At 38.9% G+C, this 21,646-nt stretch overlaps 1 protein-coding gene across 1 annotated transcript in view; it reads right to left on the reverse strand.

The window, feature by feature from the left end:
- Nucleotides 1-14,841, reverse strand: part of LOC117316363 — a 39,586-nt gene extending 24,745 nt beyond the window's left edge. The window contains exons 1-2 of the mRNA XM_033870904.1: nucleotides 14,497-14,841; nucleotides 13,841-14,334 (exon numbers count right to left, since the gene is read on the reverse strand). Of these exons, the coding sequence (XP_033726795.1) occupies nucleotides 13,841-14,334; nucleotides 14,497-14,841 (839 nt within the window). The remainder of the gene's footprint in view (nucleotides 1-13,840; nucleotides 14,335-14,496) is intronic.
- Nucleotides 14,842-21,646: the final 6,805 nt, after the last annotated feature.

A 21,646-nucleotide genomic window follows, 5' to 3' on the forward strand; every position in this document is an offset into this window, starting at 1 on the left:
ACAAAAAGAACAAGTTAAAAGCTAAAAATATTCGAGCAAAGCTGAGATGAAATAATATGTATTCCTTTTTTTCGACCATAGGAAATCCACTTAACAAATCCAGTACTTAAATATTGTCTAAACATATCCAGAATGTTTTCATAGTCCATCAACGTTACAGAAATGGAGTCGTTCTCTAATGCTTCCTTTCTGTCCACACTCCAGACCAGCAATATGGTAACAGCGCGTTAAGCCAGAGTTTTTTTTATACAAATCGCGCCTTTCAAGTTCAGCAATTTTCCCTAAACTCTTACTTTTCACAGTCACACCTGGCTTTCCTACCATTAAAGGAGTTGCTTACAACCACCTATGTCACGTGATTTTAGATCGAGCGTGCACCAATACACTACACGATGTGCATGACTATAAAGCGTGGACTAAGCATATTATCTGAATAGAGTTATTTTATATTTAAAGAACTGGGTGAATATTGCGATTAATTTATTATTTCCTGTGTGTTGTTTTTACACCTGTGAAAATGGGACACTTAGGCCTATGCACAGTTATTCCCTTATTCGTACCGTTTGATTTCGTTTCGTTTGATTTCGTTTCGGTTGAATTTTTTTCGTTTCGTTGTTTTTCGTTTCGTTTCGAATTGCTTTCGTTTCTCACTTTACAGGTACACAAGCAAACATTGTACTCAGAGTTCGAAAGTGAAATTCGTGATCGAAGCACCATATCATTAAATAAACGATGGTTTCGCTATTCGTATTCATATTGAGACAGTGTAGCTATCTCAAAGGAATTGGTCCAATATTAAAACAGACATATATTGTATATTAAAAAGCGAAATTTCTTTAAAAAAAACCATGATTAACGTTCGACTCTCAAGAAAATGCCTCTTTCAATATTCTCGCACAACTGATATTTACCAATACGGTCGACTTAGGTTTTTTTTTAATCATATGGCTGATCTGCAGTGCCTTTATCATATTGCAATGTGGTTTGGTGCAACTTTCCTTGTCTAATTACGTCTTATGAACGTTGAAAAGAATGTGTCATGTGACCCTATACAGAAAAGCCAGACGTCTGGGGATAAAATGTTATCTGGATTAAAGAAAAAAATATGACGGACACAATTATAACAAGCACAATATAATTGCATTACAACATAGACCAAATGGATTAGTGTCTGGTGCACGGATATGGCTTTTTTTTTACATACAGACCCTGTCATTTAGATATATTAAATGTCTATATGCGCTTCATATTCGTACTTTTTGCAGTCAAGCAGTTTCTGTAAGCCACATAAATGACGAAAAATAACTCTATCGGGAGAGGGTCTTGATGCAGAATTTGGTTTATCGGTAAACAAAAATGATGGACTTTGTCGACAGGAATTTTGTTAAATTTGTAAATGAAACAGAGGAATTTTGTCGACAAGAGTTTGTTATTTTGGTAAACGAAATAGATGATCATTTTTGACAGAATTTTGTTTTATTGGTAAACGAAACAGTAGGCCTTTGTCGACAAGAGTTTTTTTATTGGTAAACGAAACAGATGACCTTTGTTGTCAGAATTTTGTTGTATTGGTAAAAGAAACAGATGACCTTTGTTGGCAGAATTTTGTTGTATTGGTAAACAAAATCGATGGACTTTGGCGACTAGAGTTTGTTATATTTTATATATATTATATTTGCTATACCTTCAAGTTGGCTGTTTTTGTACATATTTTCGAGGTTTAAACAGTGTTCATTGCTACTGTTGTTTGTAAGCATGATTATGCTCTAGTTAGTTTATTTCCGTCGAAAAGAAAACACGTTACTTTACTTCGGGCTAAAAGAAATCATTTGTTTTTTCCGGAGACAAGACGGAAAGGCCAGTGTGGTTTTCCGATTTGGTTACAATCGGTAATATATAGATTTGATCAAGATCGCTATGTTACATTTTTTGTTTATTGATATTAACCATCTTAAATATCTTAATATAAATCAGCGGGTACTGACCCGGTGTCTAAATTCCCTATTGAACAATTACGCTCTCTGTATACGTCATCGAACATTCGATGCATTAAATATGAAATATGAATATGAAATGCATTATTTGTGGTAATATCATTATCTATTTTGATATTCCCCAGTCGGACATTAAAAACTCATCGCAAACCTGACCGACCACGTGGGTTTACTTCTGGCAATCCGGTTTCCTCCCGTAGTAAGACTCCTTGAGTGCTTCCATCCCGGGCCAACAGGCGTGCTTAATATAAGCTAGTATAACTTTTTCGGAATTATTGTAAAATATATAGATCATATCCTGCGCAGACATTTATCGTGAAACATGTTCTTCAGGTTGGTCAGTATAAATGCAGAGATACTTAGGTATACATGTACTAGGGCTGATTGATATGTTATGAGTATCATATTGAAGGATTTATTTGCCGGACATATTGTATTATTTTTCAACGTAATCCCCTTCAGTATCTATACACTTTTGCCACCGGCGTTTAAGGGCCTCAATGCCACTTATATAGAACTATTTTTCTTGGCAGTTCAGAAAGTCATCCACTGCATTTGTGACGTCATGAAAGTGGGTGCCTTAAATAGCTGTTTTGATGGAGCGAGATCAGGTGAATAAGGCTCAAACAATTTAAAGCCACAATTGTGAATGGTAGCTATGACAAGACAGACTTGTGAACAGGAGCATTGTCCTGATAGAAAATCACACCTTTAGTGAACTTTACGTGGCGCTTAGTTGTAGCCTCAGAAGTGAAGCATAGTACGTGTCATTGATTGTTTGTCCATTTTGGAGATGATCTATCGGCAGAATACCATCTGCATCCCAGAAAACCGAGGCCATAACCTTCCCAGCTGATGGAACAGTCTTTGCCTTCTTTGGCGAGGAAGAGCCAGGATGCTTCCATTGTTTCGATTGTTGTTTCCCTTCTGGGGTAAAATGATGGATACATGTTTCATCCATATTGACAAATCTCTGAAGAAAGTTGGCAGGATCTTCCTCAAAAAGGTTAAGATAAGCACGCGATAATGTGCGCCTGGTGGGCTTCTGATCAACTGTCAGAAGTCTTGGTATCCATAAGGCTGAACACTTTCTCATTGCAAGATCCGCGGTCAGAATGGACCAGTGAAATACCAACTCTTCTGGCTTTATATCTTTCTGTTACCCGTCTGTCAAGTCATAACAATGTCATGAACTTTATTGACCATTTCTAAAGTTTCAACGTTGACAGGCCTTCCATGACGAAGGTCATAGTCAAGGCTCTGTCGGTCGCGCTTAGATTTCGCCACTGCTCTTTCATCGATTTGTCCATTTTGCAAAAGCCGCTTGTCTTTTTTACTTTGGAGTGTTACCTTTTCGATATAAACAAACCAAATGAGACCAATACTTGGGTACGCGGCCCTATACGGTCAGAGAATAGTTGGACTTAAAAAAACATCCTTGAGTACCTCCTTTAATGCAAGGCTAACAACATATCAATCAGTCTAGGACTCGTATATCACCACCAGTCAGTGTAAGATTTGAGCGAGACGCTTCGGTGACTACACTGTCGCCTTCATCAGTCAAATGAACAGTGATCAGCAATGTACAATTTGGTGTTATGTGTACGAGATTGTAATCAAATCAACAAGTCTTCTCGTTTACACTATAATCTATCTACACTATGGAGATAAACATTATACAATTGTAATTTCATTCGGCTGGTCAGGGAACTGTGGATTCGGCTAGTCTTGTGAAATGTGGATTCGGTTAGTCTGGGGAACTGTGGATTCGGCTAGTCTTGGGAAATGTAGATTCGGTTAGTCTGGGGAAATGTGGATTCGGTTAGTCTGGGGAAATGTGGATTCGGTTAGTCTGGGGAAATGTGGATTCGGTTAGTCTGGGGAAATGTGGATTCGGCTAGTCTTAGGAAATGTGGATTCGGTTAGTCTGAGGAAATGTGGATTCGGTTAGTCTGGGGAAATGTGGATTCGGCTAGTCTTGGGAAATGTGGATTCGGTTAGTCAGGGGAAATGTGGATTCGGCTAGTCTTGGGAAATGTGGATTCGGTTAGTAAGGGGAAATGTGGATTCGGTTAGTCTGGGGAAATGTGGATTCGGCTAGTCTTGGGAAATGTTGATTCGGCTAGTCTGAGGAGATGTTGATTCGGCTAGTCAGCGAAAAGGGGATCCGGCTACTCAGGGAAATGTTGATTCGGCTACTCTGAGGAAATGTGGATTCGGCTAGCCAGGGAAATATGGATAAGGCTAGTCAGGGAAATGTAGATTCAGCTAGTCTAGGGAGATGGAGATTCGGCTGATTTAAGGAGATGTGGATTTGACTTGTCAGGGAAATGTGGATTCGGCTAGTCTGAAGAGATGTGGATCCAACTAGGCAGGGAAATGGAGATTCGGCTGATCTAAGGAGATGTGGATTTGACTTGTCAGGGAAATGTGGATTAGGCTAGTCTGGAGAGATTCGGATTCGGCTAGTCAGGGAAATGAGGATCCGATCAGTTTTTGGAAATGTCGATTCGACTTGTCAGGGAAATGTCGATTCGGCTAGTCAGAGTAAAGTGGATTAGGCTAGTCTGGAGAAATGTCGATTCGGCTAGTCTGAGGAGATGTGGATTCGGCTAGTCAGTGAAATGTGGATCCGGTTAGTTTGGGAAAATGTAGATTCGGCTAGAGAGGGAGATGTTGATCACATAGACCCTCGTCCCGGTTTAGAGCTGTCAATTTGCAGCGTATACAGATGGCTTCCTCCACCTGCCGCCTCAAAAATGGTTCTATCCGTCAAAGACTTTTGACTTTTGACATGTCACATTTATTTACCTTTTATGTCTGTAGGTGTCGTACCATACATTGCTTAATGCACGAAGAAGAGCAAACTCGTACATGTTCATAAAAATAACAATAACTCGGCAGAGAAATATTTAATCTGCTTAGTCGTAACCGATGAAAAGAACACAAATATGTAAAGGATACCCATTGAATTTCAAACACGTGACACGCACATAGGAAATATAGAATAACTTAGTTAAAGTATTGCTTTTGAAATATCGATGATAATGTTATAATGAACTTGTAGACACTGAGCGGTATTTTATCGATTGTGTCCTCCTATCGTCAAGCTCCTCTTTTACACATTTGTGTCAAGCAGTCGACCAAGGAATTTTTTTATTCATAAACTCATTACAGATAATTGCGCTTAAAATGTACTTCCTTATAATTTCTAAATTTAATTGAAGCTGTACATGACTATCAAAAATACAGAAATACGTTAAAATGAAATTGCTATTTTCACAAAATAAATTGATGTAATCAAATTAAGACTGATTGCCACAAACGTTTTCGTATGCATAGTACTACGTAATTAAGTTAAGCAATAGGGAAAACATTATATCGAGACGTGATACAAAAATTAAAGTACCATGCTACAGTTCCGATGGAATGTCTGCCAGCTGTACTTTGACGAATATGAATTGGATACACGTAGATACAGGTATTTCCTGGAGGAACATGTATAGCTTTACTCCGTGTTGGTTTTTAATAACTTACAAGGTTTTCGAGTTATGACCATTTTAAACATTTTAGGTATGACGTCATGGCGGTCATGGTGGATTCCTGAACTTCTTATTAATAAATTACCACACTCCTTTGACATATGCCATACAATGTAAGAGAAATGCCATTGAAGAAGAAGAAGGAGAAGAAGAAGAAGAAGACGACGACAATGGGTCTAATACCCTAATAAAACAAGGGCGAATCTACAGAGAATATTGACATGATAACGAAATCATAATTCTAACTAAAAATCGATAAAACGACGACAAAATATGAACGTAAATGCATTTGTATTGAGACATTTGGTAACGTACAAGGGAAATACGACCAGGTGTTCCCGCTAGAGTAAACGTCTTCTGTGCCATCAATGACACAGCAATAAAAAACTAAAGATCAAATCCAGGTTAAGTCACACTCTTGAAATCATATTTGTGGTGTTGTCAACGGAAGATTTAGGTGTTTCAAAAAGCATGGAATACGCCTGTATATATCGCACAAGGACATAGACTATTTAATGTATATGAATTAAAAACATGGACTATTACAGAATTTAATTACATATCATAAAACGACGATATGTTGTTTCCGTAGTTACATTTCTGCTTTGATAATTACCATTTTGCACCTTTTACATGTATCGATAATATACTTGGTTATATCAACCTAAGAAAAACTATCAACCGGGGACGTAGACCGAAGTCAATATTTTTTCTTTGGTCGAAATAACCATGTATCGACCGATTTTTAAATGCTATAATTGCAGTGTTATTTTTCTTGATTTTGTAGAAAAAAAAACTCTTTATATCGGGCGATATAGACTTAAACGTTAGTTCAAAGTAATTATCATTTGGTAGAAGTGGCAAAAAATCAAGAAAAAATAATAATGTTTGACATCTTAAAAGATCTTTATACTGACACGATACTGAATCGAGATATCAGACAGTTGGAGCTGTACATGTATTACAGTGTTATATAATTCCGGAGATCATGCTGACGAACACTAGGTGTGTGACGTTATATAACGTTCTTGCATTGTGAATGTTGAGCTTAGGTTTTGCTTTTTATTATTTTTGTTTTTGACGATTTCGTTCGTTTTAAGCTAATGCTACACAAAGTGGTGATTGGGTACTGTATCGAGTCGAATAATACACTATAATGAAGACAAAAAGTAGTATATGAACAGGTTTGTTCAGCGAACATTTTCTAACGCTAATGACGGGTAGAAGTATTGCAATAACTGTCGTCAATGGGTACATGTACGCCCGCATCCGGCTATAGCCATATCAGTAAACATCTCTGGATGGCTATATCACTCGATCAAAGTACAACTTGCTCAGCGGCTATCATCTACATTTGAGTTCATTTAAATTAGTTTGAAAAGTAACGTCGATGATTTTGGAAGCACTTAAAGATGTTTGAGTTTTTACGGGGATTATCTGGTATATTCCAACAATTAATTTTAGTTTTGTATAAAAGAATAATTTGTAAGACTGAGATCTGACCTAGATTAGTATGGCGGATGAAACAGAAGACCCTTTGGATCACTTGACCGTATTCACACTGTACTTAGTTCATATTTTGCGGTAAATCGATTTTGAGTTGGTATTATGAGTTCGTTTTTTATGTCCGTATCCCGTAATGGAAGCTGGCTTTTTGGGATAATACGATTTTGGTAAAATGATTACGATGATTATGATGATTATGATTATAATGATTGCGTTGCTCAGTAGGTGATTAAAACTAAAATTTATAGCGCGGTTCCATCCAGACAAACAAGGGTTAAAAACATAAGTTGATAATAGCCAAACTAGTTTTTTGTTCAGATACAGAACAAACAAAACTATATCATTTATAGTTTTAGTCACCTACTGTGCAACTCAAATATTATACTAAAAAACTAGCTTCCATTACGATCCTCTACCCATCTCATCTTATGAACACTATAGCAAGCATACCAACATAAAAACGAACCATAATACCAAAACAAAATCCGAGGGAGTCTTATGGAGGAGAAAACACAAGTGGTCATGTAGATGACCCTATATTTATTCACGTCCGACTGGGTAATCGAACTTTGGTCGACTAGCTCCAGGCCAGGTGTGTTGCCACTGCGACCGCCAAGTAAGCTACTTGACTACTGAATTTTGTTTCAGGGCGGAAAAAGAGACGATTACATCGGTATTCATAAGTCTGACGCCAACCGCAAGCAAGTTCCGCCCTGATTTTGAGGCGGAAAGAAAGAGACGATAATATCGTTATTCATAAGTCTAAACTTGGTGACAACGGTGTGTAAAGGTTTAGGTATTATATATCCCATTTATACAGTCCAATCAATAATTCACACAATTGGTTGTAAAAAATACGGAATGTGTGTACCAAACGGAACAAATATAAAGTGCAAAGCAACTAGCTTTTCGTTTGTTTTTTGCTTTGTATTCTATTTTTGTATTTACCGGACCGCCATTTTCAATCCTAGTTGTTACCGGAATGAAGCCCGGAATTGTAAATAATCGTAATTGTGTGTCTCTTAGCGCTACTTTATTTGGATCTAATGATGTATACATAGGAATGAGGTAATAACATGACGACGTTTAACACTTTAACGTAAATTTGCTGCTTGCCATGATCAAATCCTGACTTTGAAAATGTGACATTCTGCGCAGTGTAAGTCCGCCTTGGGAAGTTAGAGGTTACACGGCGCCTGTCATAAGTTTCTCGCCGTGTTATTCTTTAACATTGTTGGAGTACCAATAAGCGACATTATTATTGCAATACGTTGATTAATGGTGGTATCGCTTTGGTAACTGCAGTATACGTAATTGTCACACAGTCACACTTCCTGCACGTGAAATTTGTCCCTCTTCAGGAAATGAACTCCGATATGTAATGTACTTTTCAATAGGAACAAATTATCAAAGTAAAAAGGAAAATCAAGTTTTCCGTTTCCATTATTCCAATGATTATACACCAGAGATATCAGAGATATTGCGCACGTCGCAAACACAGTCCTCATTATTAACCGCTGTGTCCATAGTAACGTTAATTGCATTTCAGGAAAGTGATCGTAGTTCAGATTGACATGGTGTAGACAGGAAAGTAACATGCCTGAATCCAGGCATACGACCTGGTGACGTTCTTACGCCTCTCTCTATAATGAATGATGGTGCCGGCATCACGGCACTTCCGGAAGTCTAACGGCGCCTTTTACTCGATTAGACAGGACGTGTATGAAGCTAATTCATGTCTTACGCAATCTGTCCTTTGAAGAAGAAAAATGCATCTATATACAATAAATATGCCTAGTTTTTTCAGCGCTGACTAGACAGATTATCTATCTCATTGTTTATATGACACGTTACGCGGTACCCAATAGTTTAGAATGTCCATATGTATATGTCACAAAATATCTCCAACGATACGAACGATTTTAATATAGATAAATATGATTACATCATGAAGTCTAATATTTTTCGCATGCAAAATTAATAGAAAAGACCCTTCTAGAATCTCGATACCGTCATATGTAATATAAATGTTTCGTCTTTGATGGAGGTGAATATGGAAATTTATCCATACGAGCATTGTGATTGTATTAACCGATACAGAGACTGTATCATAGTTTAAGGTTTGTTTGATATATGTTTCTCCAAGTTTAAGACGTTGATAATTGTATCATTGTCTTATGAAAATAAACATTGTTGGTGCTTTTTTTCATCACATGGCTATATAGTAAAGTATTTAACATATAGCATTGTTCCCAAGCTTATCTGAAAATGACCGAAACAAAAGTATGAAGTCACAAAAGTGGTATTAACAGGTAAGGGGTCGATATCCGCAAAAATACAAAATAACAAAAGCCTGATCATAACGAACGGTATTAAACTAGAGCCTGGATAATATACATTGTACATGTACAACACAAATTTATAAAATTAAAGATTTTACAAACAATTGACCGACTTGTAAACACTTAAAAAGTTAATACTTATGTTCACAATATTTTCTTTTATCAGTATCGGCATTTAGAAATTCAGATACAATCATTTACTTTGCGTGATCAAGGTTCAAATTTATTTTGACGTTAAGTTTGTCCGTGGACAACAAAGCCATTTGCAAAGGCGGTAAATATGTATAAATATATTCCTACGCGGCGAATAAGAAGATTTAATTATCAATTAATCAATCAAAAACAAGATATTATGCTGACAAAACGTTTCCTGACGTTTATGACAACATCTTTCACAAGACACCTTCATTGACCTCGTCGGCACCCTTTTGTTGCGTTTGAACTGATGTTTAAATTATCAACAATGTTGTGTATTTGATTGTATTTATCATCCATTGTCATCACTGTCATTGTACATGTCGGTATTTGGATCATGTGTTGTTTTACCGAATTTTGAGTTACAGAATTACTGTTACACGTCGGTATTGTTGTTCTTGTTTTCACTCAAGAGATTGGAGGACAAAATAGACTTGGAACTTAATAACCAATTACAGCGCTGATCACTTAACTGTATCCTGTTTGAACCTCCCCGTCCTTCTGAACACATAATGGCATTATCACAGATGATCACTTAACTGTATTTTGTTTGTCGTAATGACCATTGACAGCTGACCACTTAAATTCAGTCTTCAAATTAGTCAAATTAGCGATATTTCTATCATCTGGTAATACAAAAGAATTGTGTAATTTAGGAAAATTTGTTCATTATGCAAGAATATTACGAGGAAATTATTTAGCAGAAATTTAGATTTTGTATGATTGACCCTGGACACATTCATTGTAATTTAATGTATGAAAATCTTATATCTATGAACTGTATCAATTTACGATTAATATCGAATTGAATCAATTGAATCAGTATTTTGTTTGAGGTAATAACCAGTCACAGCTGACCACTTAACTGTATGTCATTTGAACCACCCCCTCCTTCTGAACACAGGGTTGGGATCAATGTTGATTTAAAAGTGGACGAATCATGGACGTTGATATCTTTCCCATATAATTGTAATCTACCTGTTTAAAGCTCTCAGTGGGAAAATGTCATGCTGCTGGAATATGGCATAATCTCTTTATACTCAGGGGACTTAATGGAAATCCATATTTTTATTTTTATTTTGTCCTTACTTTCTTGATTTTGTTGAAGAAACTCAACCTTCCGGAAAATCAAAAGTCCATATTTTTGTTTCTTTATGGCCATCTCTTTCTCGATTTTAAGAAGAAACCCAACCTTCCAGATCATCAACAATCCATACTTTCGTTTCATTTTGGCTCCCACTTTCTTGATTTTGCGGAAGAGACTCAAACCTCCAGAATATCCTAAATCCCTTTTTTGTTGCCCTCACTTTCTTGATTTTGCGGATGAAACTCAACCTTGCGGAACATCTGGTCTTTGGCCTTTGTCCGTTATGAATGAGCAATTGATTCAATGTTAGAGTAGCGACTCTATTTGAATTGGACGTAGTCTTGTTGTTTTAGCAGTGCTATTGCATCATTATTTTGTTCTAATGTTTCTCGGAACATCGTCGTACACATACGTTACACAGACCTTCACTACAGATGTTGAGGACACGGCTTCCTTTCTACATAGAAAGCCAATATGGACATAAATGATGACAAATCACCAATCATATTTCCCTCGAGCTTTATTTGATTTCCAAAGAATCTCGTGAAACTGCATGATTGACTCTAGATCAATCCCGATATTATTCTACGTAGACCGAGCCTGATGATTATCTAAGTAAATCAAGTCTGGCTGATCGTGTAGGACACTGCGGTTAAAATATACACAATGTACACAATGGACAAGTCCTTCCACTAATCTGTCTGAAACTCCACACCATTGTTATAATGGAACCTTACAGTACAATGTTATCCATCTCTGATTGTGACGTCATACACGATGTGCATTGACATCATGAATATACTTTCTTACAACTACAGTGTACTTGTATATCAAACTCAGCTGAATTGGTTTTTAGTGTTTTTGAATAAAGAAAGTTATTTTCTCAGTTTCGGCATGTTTTAAAATCTCATCATTTTACACTGCTAAACAGAAGAATATCCATTTATGTGAGCTAGTTCACTCCATGGACTGTCAGGGGACAGAATATTTGTTAACCATTAAATACCTATTAAGCGAAGCTCAAACATACCTTAAATTAAAGCTCCTTTTGAGTTATGATGATTCCTTGGCTAACGATATTTTACAGAGGACTCTCATTTGCTATATGGAAGTGGTAATGGGTGAAATAAACTGGCCTGTTTAATAGCTTGAGGCGTCGATTAAAGCCGGATATAATTTGTCTTTGTACAGTTTTACATTATAGCAATGTTTTGCCAAATTCTTTTAGCGAAGCTCAATTGAGAGCGGAATTGATTCGAACGAATTATAGAAGTTGCAATATAATGTCTATATTATCAGAACACCTGATTTTTAATCCCTCAGTCATTGGGTCCATTCTGTTGTTTTTTAAGTTTTGCCCTCGTTTAATCGATCATGAGTCAGAATTATAGCTTTGTTTACATGCCTTCATTGTCTTGAATGTTTAAGTGTGGGCGTGTGAAGGCCATGCCAGAAGGATTAAAGTATTACAGCCGATATTTACGTTAATAGACTCCGATAACGAATTCCATGTTTTTAAGAAGGCCTGGAGTATCCTATTATGAGGCATGTTATAACAAGGCATTGAGTAGATAGATCCTGGGCTATGTAAATGACCCTGGTGTATATTTGTCAGTAGAGAGTATTATACCATCGTATTTTGCACGTTGGAACATTAATCACACAATTGCTCTGCTATGATTTTTGGCAATAGAACAACAAACACTTTGGTTGTCGAAAATTAAGCATTTATTAAAATGCCAGTTATCTGTTCACAAACCAAAAATGACGGGGGTTTCTTAACAATAAAACGCCCCAAAGACATGCAAGTAAGCTTTTTACATTTTAAATGCAAGTAAAACAATAATATCAATTGACATACGTGTATTCATACAAGTAATATTTTACATAATGCATACAATAAAACCATAATATGAAATGCAATCCACCCTACATCCTAACTTTAGGAGGACATAAAAAGCAGAGGAGGAGGTGGGTATTTGAAAATTACTTGGAAATTCTCTGTAGTAGTCACGTGATCATCCACATCAAACATCACGTGACTACCAATCCTGGAAGATACTATAACCCGAAACGGAAAATCTTATCCATCCGGAAACTATAGCAAATGCCACAAATAACTAATAACAAAACCAGACTACTATATCAGTCCGGAAACTCAACTGATTACATATTAAATGGATAATATCAATTACTTTATGTTTTACATAAATCCAAATATACTCCAGGGAGATCTTAATGTATATTTTTCAGTGGAGAGCCATATTTGTTATTAGAGAGCAATATTTGTTAGTAGAGAGCAATATTTGTTAGTAGAGAGTAATATACTCTAGGGAGACCTGAATGTATATTTGTCGGTAGAAAACAATATTTGTCATTATAGGGTAATGCACTCCAAGGCGACCTAAATGCATATTGGTCAGTAGAAAGCAACATTTGTCAGTAGAGAGCAACATTTGTCATAAAGCATTATTATATGATTGGTATGTAACGCTATCACTCATTGGTGGTCCTAATGAGATCACATGACATCAATTATTTCCTTGGAAATACCTCATGACATCACCAAGGATCGGAGTCAAAATAATGTTTTGTCAGTCCGTAAATAGAAGAGTATTCCGTTTGTACGTTCCCAGTCACCATAGCATATCCTTGACATCTAACCTTATTGGAACAATTTAATAATTTTATGATTTAAAGACAAATGCGATGTTTACAAACTACAACTATTTAAACAAGGCTATGTAAACCTTAACCAACAACAGTTTAATAGCATTGTTTTTTTTTTTTTTTTTTTTTATCATTGTGGCCCCTAAATGATCAACGATAGTTTTCGTGGTCGGCGTCTAATACATTATCCTCTGATAGTGAGATATTGGCCAGTAAACTGGTGTTTCCGACGGCGACTGTATATTGATCCGGTCTGATCCGACTTGTTGTCGTTAACCGGGGCTCTGGTATTATCGTTCCGGCCTGTCCTGGACTTGTTGTCGTGGACTGGCGTTCTCAGGCTGTCGTTACGGCCTGTCCTGGACTTGTTGTCGTCGACTGGTATTCTGGAAATGTCGTGCCGGCCTGTCCTTGACTTGTTGTCGTGGACTGGTGTTCTGGGACTGTCGTTACGGCCTGTCCTTCACTTGTTGTCGTGGACTGGTGTTCTCGGACTGTCGTTACGGCCTGTCCTGGACTTGTTGTCGTGGACTGGTGTTCTGGTAATGTCGTTTCGGCCTGTCTGGACTTGTTGTCGTGGACTGGTGTTCTCGGAGTGTCATGCCGGCCTGTCCTGGACTTGTTGTCGTGGACTGGTGTTCTGGTAATGTCGTTTCAGCCTGTCTGGACTTGTTGTCGTGGACTGGTGTTCTGGTAATGTCGTTTCGGCCTGTCTGGACTTGTTGTCGTGGACTGGTGTTCTGGTAATGTCGTTTCGGCCTGTCTGGACTTGTTATCGTGGACTGGTGTTCTGGTAATGTCGTTTCGGCCTGTCTTGACTTGTTGTCGTGTACTGGTGTTCTGGGACTGTCGTTCCGGCCTGTCCTGGACTTGTTGTCGTGGACTGGTGTTCTCGGACTGTCGTTACGGCCTGATCTGACTTGTTGTCGTGGACTGGTGTTCTGGGACTGTCGTTCCGGCCTGTCCTGGACTTGTTGTCGTGGACTGGTGTTCTTGGACTGTCGTTACGGCCTGTCCTTGACTTGTTGTCGTGGACTGGTGTTCTCGGAGTGTCATGCCGGCCTGTCCTTGACTTGTTGTCGTGGACTGGTGTTCTCGGACTGTCGTTACGGCCTGATCTGACTTGTTGTCGTGGACTGGTGTTCTGGGACTGTCGTTACGGCCTGTCCTTGACTTGTTGTCGTGGACTGGTGTTCTCGGAGTGTCATGCCGGCCTGTCCTTGACTTGTTGTCGTGGACTGGTGTTCTCGGATTGTCGTTACGGCCTGTCCTGGACTTGTTGTCGTGGACTGGTGTTCTGGGACTGTCGTTACGGCCTGTCTGGACTTGTTGTCGTGGACTGGTGTTCTGGGAATGTCGTTTCGGCCTGTCCCGGGCTTGTTGTCGTGGACTGGTATTCTGGGACTGTCGTTACGGTCTGTCCCGGAATTGTTGTAGTGGGCTGGTGTTCTAGGAATATCGTTCCGGCCTGTCCTGGACTTGTTGTTGTGTATTTGCGTTTTCATTTAATCATATCTTTATTGCCATATATCAAAGCAAAAATGATTGGACTTCACGTCATAACAACACTATTAAAGCCCTTTCCCAAATAATTACAAAAGTTCAAAATTTGGCAAAAAAAAAAAAAAAATGAAAGTCATCAATTGAGTATATTTGTGACATTGTTCTCCGAAGATTCAAAAGCAAAGAAAGTGAAAAAGTAAAAAATATATACCCTCTTAAATCTATTGCTGGTTTTTATAGACATGTGCACATTTCTGAATATACTAATGCTTGTGTCTAAGGGCAGATGTTAATTTCCACAAAGAGGTAAACTTCGTGTGTTCCGGAAATGTCGTTCCGGGAATTAGATATATCCGTGAAATCTGTCTATCTAAATCAGTATTTAAGAATGCAGGTAAGGGTATATCTTAATGGCTAATTTATAGATAATTTTTAGACAAATCCCGCCTCTTTTATCCTCCAGTTTTGTTTTTCTTAAACAAAAGAATTGGAAAATCACCCTAAGTGAAATTTTGACATATTATAATAATTATGCAATTTAGTTTTCTCCAATTTGACATATTGTTGTTAATTAATTCCTACTGAGTAACCCCATATAACTGTTGAGAAAGTCGCGAAAGGATACAAATGAAGTCTTTAAATACGGACTTCGAAGCAATCTTCGTTTTACATTATTGTAACGACTTTAAAATTAGCTGTCACAATGTTCACGTCAAACGACAATTATCAGAGCTCGACATTTGAGTCCGCCATTCTGTTCGAACATTTTAAATACCATACAGTTGTTCTTTTTCTTGAGTGGCCTTGATATCTTTTAGCTGATATAATATGACATAACTTTTTAAGTGTCCCCCTTTGATACATAAAACGTACTTCAAATATTGTAAATGTTAAAGTATCGTCTGAACAATAAATCGAGGTGTTGTAAAGATAAAACTTAAAATACTATATAGGAGACGATTTTAAAAAAATAGCACCGGTACTTGATGTTCTTCGTGACAATCTTCGTTATAGTTTGATGCGTGAACTTGGTACAAGTCGTAATTCATGTGCATTAAATGGAAATCAAATATTGATACCTATATACATATAACGAACATGCCATCAGACCACAAAAAACGACACAGAATACCACCAAGCAATTCTAACTTGAAATCGAAACTGTTAATGTTACTATTGTTTGCGTATCTTAACAACGTACAATAATATCTCTCACAGTCAGTATAACACCTCCCACTATCAGTATAACATCTCCCACTATCAGTATAACACCTCCCACTATCAGTATAACACCTCCCACTATCAGTATAACATCTCCCACAGTCAGTATAACATCTCCCACAGTCAGTATAACATCTCCCACTGTCAGTATAACACCTCCCACAGTCAGTATAACACCTCCCACTATCGGTATAACATCTCCCACTATCAGTATAACACCTCCCACTATCAGTATAACACCTCCCACTATCAGTATAACATCTCCCACAGTCAGTATAACACCTCACACTGTCAGTATAACACCTCCCACTGTCAGTATAACATCTCCCACAGTCAGTATAACACCTCCCACAGTCAGTATAACACCTCACACTGTCAGTATAACACCTCCCACAGTCAGTATAACATCTCCCACAGTCAGTATAACACCTCCCACAGTCAGTATAACACCTCACACTGTCAGTATAACATCTCCCACAGTCAGTATAACATCTCCCACAGTCAGTATAACACCTCCCACAGTCAGTATAACACCTCCCACAGTCAGTATAACACCTCACACTGTCAGTATAACATCTCCCACGGTCAGTATAACATCTCCCACAGTCAGTATAACACCTCCCACAGTCAGTATAACACCTCACACTGTCAGTATAACACCTCCCACAGTCAGTATAACATCTCCCACAGACAGTATAACACCTCCCACAGTCAGTATAACACCTCACACTGTCAGTATAACACCTCCCACAGTCAGTATAACATCTCCCACAGTCAGTATAACACCTCCCACAGTCAGTATAACATCTCCCACAGTCAGTATAACATCTCCCACAGTCAGTATAACATCTCACACAGTCAGTATCTCCCACAGTAAGTATAACACCTCCCACAGTCAGTATAACATCTCCCACAGTCAGTATAACATCTCACACAGTCAGTATAACATCTCACACAGTCAGTATAACATCTCCCACAGTCAGTATAACATCTCCCACAGTCAGTATAACATATCCCACAGTCAGTATAACATCTCCCACAGTCAGTATAACATCTCACACAGTCAGTATAACATCTCCCACAGTCAGTATAACACCTCCCACAGTCAGTATAACATCTCACACAGTCAGTATAACATCTCCCACTGTCAGTATAACATCTCCCACAGTCAGTATAACATCTCCCACAGTCAGTATAACATCTCCCACAGTCAGTATAACACCTCCCACAGTCAGTATAACACCTCACACAGTCAGTATAACATCTCTCACAGTCAGTATAACATCTCACACAGTCAGTATAACATCTCCCACAGTCAGTATAACATCTCGCACAGTCAGTATAACATCTCCAACAGTCAGTATAACATCTCCCACTGTCAGTATAACATCTCCCACAGTCAGTATAACATCTCACACAGTCAGTATAACATCTCCCACAGTCAGTATAACATCTCCCACAGTCAGTATAACACCTCCCACAGTCAGTATAACATCTCCCACAGTCAGTATAACATCTCGCACAGTCAGTATAACATCTCCAACAGTCAGTATAACATCTCCCACTGTCAGTATAACATCTCCCACAGTCAGTATAACATCTCCCACAGTCAGTATAACATCTCCCACAGTCAGTATAACATCTCCCACAGTCAGTATAACACCTCCCACAGTCAGTATAACATCTCCCACAGTCAGTATAACACCTCCCACAGTCAGTATAACATCTCCCACAGTCAGTATAACACCTCCCACAGTCAGTATAACATCTCCAACAGTCAGCATAACATCTCCCACAGTCAGTATAACACCTCACACAGTCAGTATAACACCTCCTACAGTCAGTATAACACCTCCCACAGTCAGTATAACATCTCCCACAGTCAGTATAGCATCTCCCACAGTCAGTATAACATCTCCCACAGTCACTATAACATCTCCCACAGTCAGTATAACATATCCCACAGTCAGTATAACACCTCCCACAGTCAGTATGACATCTCCCACAGTCAGTATAACATCTCCCACAGTCAGTATAACATCTCCCACAGTCAGTATAACATCTCCCACAGTCAGTATAACATCTCCCACAGTCAGTATAACACCTCCCACAGTCAGTATAACATCTCCCACAGTCAGTATAACACCTCCCACAGTCAGTATAACATCTCCCACAGTCAGTATAACACCTCCCACAGTCAGTATAACATCTCCAACAGTCAGCATAACATCTCCCACAGTCAGTATAACACCTCACACAGTCAGTATAACACCTCCTACAGTCAGTATAACACCTCCCACAGTCAGTATAACATCTCCCACAGTCAGTATAGCATCTCCCACAGTCAGTATAACATCTCCCACAGTCACTATAACATCTCCCACAGTCAGTATAACATCTCCGACAGTCAGTATAACACCTCACACAGTCAGTATAACATCTCCCACAGTCAGTATAACATCTTCCACAGTCAGTATAACATCTCCCACTGTCAGTATAACATCTCCCACAGTCAGTATAACATCTCCCACAGTCAGTATAACATCTCCCACTGTCAGTATAACATCTCACACAGTCAGTATAACATCTCCCACAGTCAGTATAACATCTCCCACAGTCAGTATAACATCTCCCACTGTCAGTATAACATCTCACACAGTCAGTATAACATCTCCCACTGTCAGTATAACATCTCACACAGTCAGTATAACATCTCCCACAGTCAGTATAACACCTCCCACAGTCAGTATAACATCTCCCACAGTCAGTATAACACCTCCCACAGTCAGTATAACACCTCCCACAGTCAGTATAACATCTCCCACAGTCAGTATAACATCTCCAACAGTCAGTATAACATCTCCCACTGTCAGTATAACATCTCCCACAGTCAGTATAACATCTCCCACAGTCAGTATAACATCTCCCACAGTCAGTATAACATCTCCCACAGTCAGTATAACACCTCCCACAGTCAGTATAACATCTCCCACAGTCAGTATAACATCTCACACAGTCAGTATAACATCTCCCACAGTCAGTATAACACCTCCCACAGTCAGTATAACATCTCCCACAGTCAGTATAACACCTCCCACAGTCAGTATAACATCTCCCACAGTCAGTATAACACCTCCCACAGTCAGTATAACATCTCCAACAGTCAGCATAACATCTCCCACAGTCAGTATAACACCTCACACAGTCAGTATAACACCTCCTACAGTCAGTATAACACCTCCCACAGTCAGTATAACATCTCCCACAGTCAGTATAGCATCTCCCACAGTCAGTATAACATCTCCCACAGTCACTATAACATCTCCCACAGTCAGTATAACATCTCCGACAGTCAGTATAACACCTCACACAGTCAGTATAACATCTCCCACAGTCAGTATAACATCTTCCACAGTCAGTATAACATCTCCCACTGTCAGTATAACATCTCCCACAGTCAGTATAACATCTCCCACAGTCAGTATAACATCTCCCACTGTCAGTATAACATCTCACACAGTCAGTATAACATCTCACACAGTCAGTATAACATCTCCCACAGTCAGTATAACATCTCCCACTGTCAGTATAACATCTCACACAGTCAGTATAACATCTCCCACTGTCAGTATAACATCTCACACAGTCAGTATAACATCTCCCACAGTCAGTATAACACCTCCCACAGTCAGTATAACATCTCCCACAGTCAGTATAACACCTCCCACAGTCAGTATAACACCTCCCACAGTCAGTATAACATCTCCCACAGTCAGTATAACACCTCCCACAGTCAGTATAACATCTCCCACAGTCAGTATAACACCTCCCACAGTCAGTATAACATCTCCTACAGTCAGTATAACACCTCCCACAGTCAGTATAACATCTCCCACAGTCAGTATAGCATCTCCCACAGTCAGTATAACATCTCCCACAGTCAGTATAACATCTCCCACTGTCAGTATAACATCTCACACAGTCAGTATAACATCTCCCACAGTCAGTATAACACCTCCCACAGTCAGTATAACATCTCCCACAGTCAGTATAACACCTCCCACTGTCAGTATAACACCTCCCACAGTCAGTATAACATCTCCCACAGTCAGTATAACACCTCCCACTGTCAGTATAACATCTCCCACAGTCAGTATAACATCTCACACAGTCAGTATAACATCTCCCACAGTCAGTATAACATCTCCCACAGTCAGTATAACATCTCACACAGTCAGTATAACATCTCACACAGTCAGTATAACATCTCCCACAGTCAGTATAACATCTCCCACAGTCAGTATAACACCTCTCACAGTCAATATAACACCTCCCACAGTCAGTATAACATCTCCGACAGTCAGTATAACCTCTCCAACAGTCAGTATAACAAGTCCCACAGTCAGTATAACACCTCCCACAGTCAGTATAACATCTCCCACAGTCAGTATAACATCTCCCACAGTCAGTATAACAAGTCCCACAGTCAGTATAACACCTCCCACAGTCAGTATAACATCTCCCACAATCAGTATAACACCTCCCACAGTCAGTATAACACCTCCCACAGTCAGTATAACATCTCACACAGTCAGTATAACATCTCACACAGTCAGTATAACATCTCCCACAGTCAGTATAACATCTCACACAGTCAGTATAACATCTCCCACAGTCAGTATAACATCTCACACAGTCAGTATAACATCTCACACAGTCAGTATAACATCTCCCACAGTCAGTATAACATCTCCCACAGTCAGTATAACATCTCACACAGTCAGTATAACATCTCCCACAGTCAGTATAACATCTCCCACAGTCAGTATAACATCTCCTACAGTCAGTATAACATCTCACACAGTCAGTATAACATCTCACACAGTCAGTATAACATCTCTCACAGTCAGTATAACATCTCACACAGTCAGTATAACATCTCACACTGTCAGTATAACATCTCCCACAGTCAGTATAACACCTCCCACAGTCAGTATAATATCTCCCACAGTCAGTATAACACCCCCCCACAGTCAGTATAACATCTCCCACAGTCAGTATAACATCTCCCACAGTCAGTATAACATCTCCCACAGTCAGTATAACATCTCCCACAGTCAGTATAACATCTCCCACAGTCAGTATAACACCTCCCACAGTCAGTATAACATCTCCCACAGTCAGTATAACATCTCCCACAGTCAGTATAACATCTCACACAGTCAGTATAACATCTCCCACAGTCAGTATAACATCTCCCACAGTCAGTATAACATCTCCCACAGTCAGTATAATATTTCACACAGTCAGTATAACATCTCCCACAGTCAGTATAACACCTCACACAGTTAGTATAACATCTCCCACAGTCAGTATAACACCTCCCACAGTCAGTATAACACCTCCCACAGTCAGGATAACATCTCCCACAGTCAGTATAACATCTCTCACAGTCAGTATAACATCTCCCACAGTCAGTATAACATCTCACACAGTCAGTATAACACCTCCCACAGTCAGTATAACATCTCACACAGTCTGTATAACATCTCCCACAGTCAGTATAACATCTCCCACAGTCAGTAT

This window comes from Pecten maximus, chromosome 18 (genome assembly GCF_902652985.1).
Source record: "Pecten maximus chromosome 18, xPecMax1.1, whole genome shotgun sequence".
Classification (NCBI taxonomy): Eukaryota; Metazoa; Mollusca; class Bivalvia; order Pectinida; family Pectinidae; genus Pecten; species Pecten maximus.